We start from the raw sequence: 10,799 nt of genomic DNA, 5'->3' as shown, positions 1-10,799 counted from the left end.
TTTTTATTTGAAACATTGCCACTCAGGAAAATGAAATTTTTCCCACAATTTTATTATCAAGTGACATGCAAGTGACATAGTCCACAGAGTACAGGAATAGTAAGATAGACTATAATTACTAGTCCGTGTCAACTCACGGGCCACGTCCCACGGCTCACGATTCACCAATGACTTACACGGACTACGGAGTCACTCTGTGTCTGTGATCCGTTTTTTTTGATTTTTTGATTGACTAAATATACCTGAATATAGTAAGTTCACCTCGGAATTCGAGAAAACCAGCTGTAAGGTTGTAAATATCTGTATATTGGCACCCATGTTGTCTCAAAACCTACGTATGGTAGGGTGTACGCAACTATTAAATTTCAAGGTCAAAAGGTCACAAAAATCGTTGATTTGCACTTTTTTTGTAAAATATTTCATTTCCTATGGGTTTTTTGCTGTTTGTATTTATTACCATAATGTAGAATACAAAATTCTCTACAACTTTTGCTTATACATTTTTTTCATACGGTGAACCGTTTCCGATAAAGAGGGCGGAGAGCGCGCGGTCACAGTATCACTTCAGATTAACCGATGCCTCCGATCGGAAACGCGCCATATTCAATGTGCCGCGAGACGCGACACCGGTGTCCGATCGTTTAATGTTATGATCTATGGCATATGTTATTGACAAATTGGCTCTCAAAAAATTGTTTTCTCTACCTTAAGAAAAAATGTTTTTCTCTGGCTCTCATACAAATCTGACCAATATTTCTTAATAAAATCGTTATAACTTCTTAACTATCTGACTTAAAGCATAGAAGCAAAGGAATTTTATTAAGATGAAACCTCCTCTATCTTTATAAAATAAAAAAAACTAGTTTAAAGCGCTATATTTTTCACAAAAAGCCATTAATAAAAAAATACACAACATTTTTTCCTTAAAGTTTGGTTTCTCTATGTTTAATTCCACGAAATTAATGACGTATTGCCTGTGTAAGCGTTGAGCATAAGTTTAGCTACTAACCCTTATAAACCCACCGTGCCCAAACGAGGACACTTTTAAAATTACTTAATTTTTTTGTCTTTGAAGTTTATACTTATTTTTATTGTAAGTGACAATTTGCTAAAAGTGTATTTTTTTATTCCCAGAAGAAACAAATAATATTAAAATAGTTCACAGTGTTTTATAACGATTTTTCTGAAGCTGTTCTAACATCCGAAATGACGCCAAGTTAGTATTTTTTATTTTTAAGTTTTTCTTTTAGGCATTTATATTTTTTTACTTGAAACAGCTCATTACACTATAACCTATAAAAATGTACATATTAGTGTGAAAAGCTTTAGCCTTTATAAGATTAGGAGTAGTTTTATACAAGTGTCCCTATTTGGGGCCAATGGGCACATTGGATGTAAATTATTCCAATTTTTGTCCACCGATCAATGTCGTATAATCAATGAACAGAAGGGTATTCAATAGCTATGATAAATACTATGGATTTCAGGAAGTTGCTATGATAGAAGATGATAGTGGAAAGATATATTTATTCGTATTTCCTTCGCAACCATGTGTCTCTTTACCAGTTTTTCACTATTCCAAGGGGTAGCTGGCTATTGTGCAACTGATACTGTTGGCCAAGGCAGTACAGAAAAGTGTCCTCTCGTATCCGTCAAGGATATAAAAAAAAAAGAAAACGACGAGTTTGACTACCGTTTCGACCAACTAAATCAGAATTTGTTTTACATTGGCTGGATTATAATGTCTTTGCATTTGGGGGAAGCCATTACAGCGTTTTTCTTCTGGGAAAAGTAAACAGATGTATTACTATTGAAAGAATGTGGAAGTTAGCTTCCTATATTTTTATCAAAGCTATAACAAGGAAATGCGTGGGGTCAAGTCAACTGGTCAATCGGTTTTCTCGCACTGTTATACGAAACAAAAGTTGGTGGTAACTGGTAGGTACTGTTTACGCACATGCTGAATGTAGCAGTGGCAAATGCATAGCGGCTGCATCATCAAAGTAGTAAAAACAAGAATTGAATCAGCTCCAATTTCGGCGGCATTTGGTCGTCATTACTTGAGACATACAAGCGGTAGAATGCAACCAGCAATACATATCTGTACTGCCAAAACCTGCAGCATGAAGGGTCAATTTCCCGAAAAACTGTCGCAACAATCGCGTTGTTCTGATGGGTTAGCTTACGTCATGAAAAAGGTCAAAGGGAATTTGAGAAATGTGTGAAAACACGGTACATTCATAAAATATGTATCGAAATTTTTCACAACGTATGATCCCATTGGCGGCATTTGAGGACGGCAATTTTTTTTAATATAAGAATTCAAAAAAAATTAAGTTTTTTTGTGTTTTCCTAATAATTTTATTGGTTTTTATAAATTAATAAAGAAAATTCATATTTTCCATGGCTCAGTTTCATTTGGGTCTAAATGGGTTAAATAAGACCTGTTTTAAATTCATAGGATATTTACATGAGAATTATTGGTCACATTAGTGTGAAAGCCCGAGAAAAACTAAAAGGGCTGCCATTTTACAACCGTGAGAGGGAGAAAAAATTTGAGAGCCAATTTATTGATGAAATATGCCATACAGATAGAACACCGGTGTCGCGACACATTGAATATGGCGCGTTTTCGATCGGAGGCACCGGTTAACCTGATACTTTAACTGCGCGCTCTCTGCCCTCTTTATCGGATATGGTCAACCATATAAAAAATTTTTTAACAAAATTTGTAGAGAATTTTGTATTCTATATTATGGTAATGAACACACGTACCAAAACACCCATAGGAAATTAAATATTTATAAAAAAAAGTGCAAAAACTGATTTTGTGACCTTTTGACCTTGAAATTTAATAGTTGCGCACACCCTATCATAATAAATGTAGGTTTTGAGACAACATTTAGGGTGCCAATATACAAATATTTACAGACTTACAGCTGGGTATCTCGAATTCCAAAGGTTCATACCTAATTTAAGCCTAAGTTGACTGGACCATGATTTGAATCTTTGAGAGAAAAAACTTATTTTTTCTCTCACTGGCACTCGGGGACTGCTGCGGTAAAGCACATAACATTTTTTATCAACATATCTACACTTCTACACTAATAATACTCCCCACACCGGTTTCGGTGACGGTGGCCGGTTTCATTGAAACCAGGCCAGGTACGCAGGAGTAATTTTATAGTGCCCAAGTGTGTGCGCGGTACACAAGAGCACTCTCTATTCCTTTTACTCTCATAACCCAGTGGGACGGAAGACCGACACGACTGGCGAGAGATCAGGCGCAGGACCGACTTTTTACATGCCCATCCGACGCATGGATCATCTTACTTGTCAGACAATCAGGTGATCAGCCTGCATTGTCCTAACCAAACTTGGAAATAACATGTTTCCAACGCGGGATTCGAACCCACGACCTCCGGAGTCGAGAGCGACGCTCTAACCACTAGACCACGGAGGCGTCAACTTACTACGTAAACTTCTACACTAATATTATATTGAGGAAAGATTAGATTTTTTGTTTGTTTGTTTGTTTGAATTGAATAGGCTCCGAAACTGCTGGACCGATTTGAAAAATTCTTTTTCCATTGGAATCGTACATTATTTTTGCTGAACATAGGCTAAATTTTATTTTGGAAAATATAGGGTTCCATAAAATATTTGGGTTTTTGGAATGCAAGGTGTAAAAATCAACCAGACAAGTTAGGGCGTTTACAGACGAACGGCACGTGTCGTTGGCAGTCAACGGCAGTCGGCGGCACGTGTCGGTGGCAGTCGGCGGCACGTGTCGGCGGCAGACGGCGGCAATCGATGGCAGTCGACGGCAGCCGTCGACAGTTTATCACGCTTGCAGTTGTGACGTACCGTGTAAAGGTTAGCGTCCACAGGTCGGTATTGTACGCAACGGACGATTCGGATCGTGCCGTTCGTCTGTAAGAGCGCTTACTTATTTTGCGTACGCTGCCTAAACTTTAAAAGGTACACCCATAAAATATGTACTAAGTAATTGTAGATCTTATTTAAAATATCTACAATAAACTTTGCCACACACTACACCTATCTATGTCGAGTGAGGCACAACAACCATTTTGTTATTTAAAAATCTTGAATCTTTTTTTGGACTACATTTAAACGGGTTTATTTTACTCATGCTATAAATGCTTATCAAAATAAATTATTTCATCGCTAACTATAGTTTATATTATAATATTTGGTCTTTGAATGATTAAAATTGGACGTTTAGTTTTTAAATTATGGCGAAATTAAAATATTACGATAGTGGGTGTCACCAAGGCGGGGGTGCGCGTGCGGGAGGTAGGCATTCTGTGCAGTCTGCGTACAATTACTTCGTCGACCTGGGAATCATTTTGCTGACCTCGAGTCTTTCCTGGGTCGGCTTTTTGCAGCGGTAATCAACATCCGCGAGAACGGAGCCTCGGGCGACCGCTACAAACAAAGTCTGGCAATATTGCACCGACCAGTACAGCGATGCGACGTGCACCATGTGGGAGAGCCATGCTTCGGCACGAATGGGCCGGCTCGACCGGAGAAATAGCACGTTCTCACAGAAAACCGGCGTGAAACAGCGCTTGCGCTGTGTTTCGCCGAGTGAGTAAGTTTACCAGAGGCCCAATACCCTTCTCTACCCTCCCCTATTACCCTATTCCCTCTTAAAAGGTCGGCAACGCACCTGCAGCTCTTTTGATGCTGCGAGTGTCCATGGGCGACGGAAGTTGCTTTCCATCACGTGACCCGTTTGCTCGTTTGCCCCTTATTTTATACTAGCGGGCAACAGCCCGCGACTTCGTCCGCTTGGACTTCAGTTTTTAGCGCGCGGTGTCAACAAACTTGCTTTCAAATGCTTTTTAAAACCCTGGTACCCCTTAAATCAAAATACCCAAAACAGCTGTGCAGTGTGCACATAATTTTTTTTTAATTAAACTTTTTTATACCAAATTTTAAAGCTTATTTAGCTTTACACAACTTAGCTGCATTACACAACTTCAGATTTACCCATAAACTATTTAGTATTTATTATTGGTAGGCATATCTATGTTGGTAGGTGAGTTCGTGTATATAATAATCGAAAGAATCGAAAATTTAAACTCTACATGGTACCACCTCTTATAGAAATACATATGAGCAAGCGATAGCGTGATCTAGGCGACTCTTGGCGCCATCTGTTATGAGTTTTTGGAACTAACTTAATTTGAACAAATTTACGCATTTACACCCCCTTACAACCCCTTTTTTCCAGTTAAAAAGTAGCCTATGTCCTTTCTCAGGCTTTATACTATCTGTGTACAAAATTTCATTACAATCGGTTCAGTAGTTTTGGCGTGAAAGCGAGACAGACAGACAGACTGAGATACTTTCGCATTTATAATATTATAGTATAGACTAGTATAGATGTAGTGAAACCCGTCCGCGAGCGCACCCCCGCATTGGTAGCGCCCACTTCGAAACGGGCGTAAATTGCAATATTTTAATTTCGCCATAACTTCTAAACCAAACCTCCAATTTTAATCATTCAAAGACCAGATATAATCTCCATAAACTGTACTTAGTGATAGAATAATTTATTTTGATAAGGATTATTAGCGTGAGTAAAATAAATGCGTTGAAATGTAGTCTAAAATAATCTAGATTTTTAAATAAAAAAATGGTTGTTGTGCCTCACTTGTCATAGATAGGTATAGTGTGTCCCGGACATTTTTGTAGATATTTATAAGATCTACATTTACTTGGAACATTATATAGTTCTATCTTTTATAGTTTAGGCAGCGTTCGCAAAATAAGTAAATTTTCTGGTTGTTTCCGAAAAACTGAAATATCTTACGGAACCCTATATTTTCCAAAATTAAAAGTAGCCTTTATTACTCGTAAATAATGTAGCTTTCGAATGGTGAAAGAATTTTTAAAATCGGTCCAGTAGGTTTTGAGCCTATTCATTACAATTAAACAAACAAACAAACAAAGTTTACCTCTTTATAATATTAGTACTCGTATAGAAAAAAAACCACACCCGAGCCACACCGAGCCAAAGTCTGCCGAATTGAAACGACGTTAGACGAATATTAGGTGGGAATTTCTTGATAGCCGCGCTCAAAGCCCGCGATAAAAGCTATGCAGTAGCTTAAAAGTTTAAAGAAATTAGTATACTAACTGTAGCTTTCTCAATACATTTTGTACAATTTGTATTTTATTTATTGTATGTAAATAATGCTGGCACTTCACATGGCTATTTGTATTTGCGTATTTGACGTATTCGCCAAAGAATCACCATGTGTAGACAGTGTGTTTGACAAAGTATTTACCTTATTTGTCTATTTGACAAATATAACCAATACCAAATACATGTATTCGTACTTTGTGGGTTTTTCATGCACATCAAAGGAGTCAAATAGGCAAGTAAACAAAATCAAGTAAAAGTTTTGTATTTGACGTCCATGTGTGGAAGGTCGTATATGCCTTTATTTCCTTGTTTGTGTATGACGTCAATAATTTCGCCAAATGCAACAAAATATAGCCAACAGCAAATACTATTTGTATGTTGTTGGCTATATTTTGTTGCCATGTGAAGTGCCAGCGCTAGAAAGAACTTCCACTGGATTTTTGTTCTTATTTGTTGCAGCGTGACCTGTTATCCTAAAGCCGTTCTCGAATCTCGATAAATCCAACACAAGAATTTCAACAAGTAGGTTCAGAGTTCTAAACGTAAAGATGTAAGTTCACTCAGACAGGCAGACAGGCAAAAACACTTTTACGTTTATAATATTTAAAATGAGTATGGATTAGTTCATTTTAAAAACATTCTGAATTATTTATTAGTCACTTTTTCCAATATTACGGCCCGGACAACTTACAAAGCACCGCTTTGTAAGTTGTAACTCGAAAACCCCCCGGATGTTGCAGTTTCATCAGTTGGCATCACCATATGTGTCAGTTGTTTGACAACTGTCATTGTTTTGTTGTCAGTTGTACTCCCCGTACTTGTCAATGTCAAAGACGTTTAATTCGAGTCGCACGGAGAGGACGCGCCAGCGTGGATAAATACTGCCAATTTATCACTGGCAATAACGTCATAGACTTGGAATTGAACTCAAAGTGCTAAATGACGGCATTTTAGTTAAAAAGAACTGTTCGAAGGTGTTAAAATGAATCTTCACGCAGTAAAAATGATATCGCGAATTACGTTCGTTTTGCTCGTGTTGGAAACATCACGTTCTTTTGTTGAAGCAGGTATGTCCGCTTTTAGCTATAATTATTATTATTCGTTTCAATATGAAACATAAAATATATACTTACCTTCTATTATATTATAGTTTCTCGTAAGGATGTGTGACTTTAAGCGTAAAAGTAGGGATGATGCCTATAAAAACATATAGCCACTTGTCTAAAATTTAATAATTAGTAAAGCAAATATACAACAATCTTAATAAGGTCCTGTCTTTTTAGGGCAAATAACACTCAGTGACTGGGCATAGTAAAACAACACAACTATTTTCTTACATTACCAACAAATTTCTGTCTCCAAGTAATCAAAGAAATTTAACAATACTTTGTAATGTAATATTACGAAATGCCACCATCGTCTCATTGCCCCGAAATTTGTTTTTCTTAAAGGGACTCTACATTTTGTTGCACTGAAAACTATTCTATGACCTTTCCCATGATTTAAAGTATCTATTTCAATATAATATTCATTACTAGCTGTTGCCCACAACTTCGTCCGCGTGAAAGTATCATCATCATAATATTAATACGCGAACGAAAAACCTTTTTACGAAAAATGAAGAAACGTAGGTGCATGAAATTTTGCACAGTTATAGTTTATATGGTGAAGGAGTGCATCGAACTTATATTATTTTGAAGTTATGCTTTTATCATACAATAATATTAATACGCGAACGAAAAACTTTGTGACCCTTTTTACGAAAAATGGAGAAACGTAGGTGCATATAATTTTGCACAGTTATAGTTTATATGGTGAAGGAGTGCATCGAACTTATATTATTTTGAAATTATGCTTTTATCATACATTTTTTTAACAAATAAAACATTACACACACTACAACACACAGATGAGAAATGACAGATTTTTGAGTGACTAGCCTATACATACGAATTATACTATTTTATTTATGGTTGAAGTCTGTTGACAACAAGTTGACAAATTAAAAAGGGTTATTGTTTTTTTATTTAATCTTAAATACTAAGATAATGCTTACACGGCATCAAGATCAGCTGAGTCCCAGAAACAAGAGTTGAAATTTTCTAATGGCTATATATATATATATATAATAAATCGAGATTTAGAAAATTGAACACCCATTTACATCAAATTCGCAGGAAACAATTGAACCTCAGATACTTATGGTTTTGAAAAATCCTTTCTTCGAAGGGAAACAAACATTTGAGTTTGTTTTGTTAGACTGCCAATAATGATTGTGACAAAAATGCTTGAAGGCACGGATTAAGTTCCTATAGCGCTGTCCACAATATCACCATAGTATGCGACATCAGATTTACATTGTAGGTTGTCTAGCATTGTAGTTCTTTCGCCTTGGCAGAAAAAAATCTCCCAGAGAACATGATGAGAGGTTTATTCAAACATAGTGCCTTCGGTCGTACATATTCTACCATTTCTACCTATGTGCTCGACCGATGACCGACTGACTTAGATTCGTAAATTTTGACTTTAAAATTTCCATGGCCAGTAACGAATTTTTTTAATAACAGGCAGAAAGATACACTTTTAAATTTATTATGTTTGTATTGTCACAGAAGTATTGTATAGTATATATTATATTAAGTATATAATATTATTGATAAGTAAAAATTTATATATGACGTCTTATAAATTTTATTCATCTAAAATCTAAATAAATCAACACATAAAACTGACTTTAAAAAGGCTTTACAAAAGATACACAATAATACAATATATATTGTAGAACGGAAATTCCGTGCTTAGTCAACTACAGCTTGCCTTTTTTTGTCAATTGGGAAATACCACTGTGTATTCTATACTTAATATTATAAATCCGAAAGTATCTCGGTCTGTCTGTCTTTCTGTCTGTCTCGCTTTCATGCCAAAACTACTGAACCGATTGTAATGAAATTTTGTACACAGATAGTCTAAAGCCTGAGAAAGGACATAGGCTACTTTTTAACTGGAAAAAGTGGTTATAAGGGGGTGAAAATGCGTAAATTTGTTCAAATTAAGTTAGTTCCAAAAATTCATAAAATATGGCGCCAAGAGTCGCCTAGATCGCGCTATCGCTTGCTCATAAGTATAATATAAGAGGTGGTACCATGTTAATATAGGCTTTTCGATTCTTTCGATTGTTATAAACGTTATTTATTAATAACTCACCTACCAACATAGATATCAGAGAGCCTAACTACTGAACCAATTGTAATGAAATTTTGTACACAGTCTAAAGCCTGAGAAAGGACAAAGGCTACTTTTTTACTAGAAAAAGGGGTTGTAAGTGGGTGTTTATGCGTAAATTTGTTCAAATTAAGTTAGTTCCAAAACTCATAACAGATGGCGCCAAGAGTCGCCTAGATCGCGCTACCGCTTGCTCATATGTATTTCTATAAAAGGTTGTGTTGTGTTGAATTTTTCGATTCTTTCGATTACTTTACTAAATAACTCACCTACCAACATAGATATCAGAAACAACTGCCTACCAATAATAAATACTAAATAGTTTATGGGTAAAGCTAAAGTTGTATAATGCAGCTAAGTTGTATTAAGCTAAAAAAGCTTTAAAATTTGGTATAAAAGTTTAATTAAAAAAATATATATATTATGCGCACACTGCACGGCTGTTTTGGGTATTTTGATTTAAGGGGTACTAGGGTTTTAAAAAGCTTTTGACACCAATTTTGTTGACACTAATATAAACTGAAGTCCACGCGGACGAAGTCGCGGGCAATAGCTATTTAGTGTCCTTTATAGTCTGTATCATTCATTTTGATTTTTATTTAAAGCTTAGTGTGCATCTCTATTATGTTTCCAATTTAAAGTCATTTTTAGGGTTCCGTAGCCAAATGGCAAAAAACGGAACCCTTATAGATTCGTCATGTCTGTCTGTCTGTCCGTCCGTCCGTATTCACAGCCACTTTTCTCCGAAACTATAAGAGCTATACTATTGAAACTTGGTAAGTAGATGTAGTCCGTGAACCGCATTAAGATTCTGATACAAAAATGGAAAAATTATTAAAAATTTTAGGGGTCCCCATAGGTACCTACACTGAAACAAAAAAAAAATTTCATCTAACCTATGCGTGAGGGGACCTGGGGTGTCTATGGATAGGTCTTCAAAAATCATATTAAGGTTTCTAATATCAATTTTTTTCTAACCTGAATAGTGAGAGAGGCTCTTCCAAAGTGGTAAACGTGTGTCCCCCTCCCCAAAAACTACCAACGAAAATTGGTTTGAACTTGAGTTCTAGCAAGTAGTTTTTTTTATACATCATAAATGGTAAACCTTAATTTAACTTTCATTAAATCAACTGAAATATAAAAATAAATAAAAAACCTTTTAATTTCATAGAAATAAACCTTATTGCTGCTGCGGAACCCTTCATGGGCGAGTCCAACTCGCACTTGGCCGGGTTTTTTTTCACCTTGCAATAACACAGTTAGTAAAGTTTGAGTTTACATTTACATTGAAACAGAGTAAAGTATAAACTTGTATTGTGTTAAAGGATATCAGGACTTAAAAAAATATGTGGACTTAACCCTGTAACTGCATTTTTTATATTAAGTATTATTTATCTAT

The 10,799-nt window shown here is 35.9% G+C and overlaps 1 protein-coding gene across 2 annotated transcripts in view; it reads left to right on the top strand.

Annotated features, from left to right (window-relative positions):
• The first annotated feature begins 6,999 nt into the window (after window positions 1–6,999).
• The window catches only part of LOC121738494 (plexin domain-containing protein 2), a 42,530-nt gene continuing 38,730 nt past the window's right edge, over window positions 7,000–10,799 (top strand). The window contains exon 1 of one of the 2 annotated variants that reach the window (XM_042130576.1): window positions 7,000–7,245. In XM_042130576.1, coding sequence (XP_041986510.1) covers window positions 7,161–7,245 — 85 coding nt within the window. In that variant the 5' untranslated portion in view covers window positions 7,000–7,160. The remainder of the gene's footprint in view (window positions 7,246–10,799) is intronic. The other variant, XM_042130574.1, reaches the window with a different exon arrangement.

The sequence above is a fragment of the Aricia agestis genome, chromosome Z (assembly GCF_905147365.1).
Source record: "Aricia agestis chromosome Z, ilAriAges1.1, whole genome shotgun sequence".
Taxonomy (NCBI): domain Eukaryota; kingdom Metazoa; phylum Arthropoda; class Insecta; order Lepidoptera; family Lycaenidae; genus Aricia; species Aricia agestis.
This window is presented reverse-complemented; position numbering and strand designations above follow the sequence as displayed.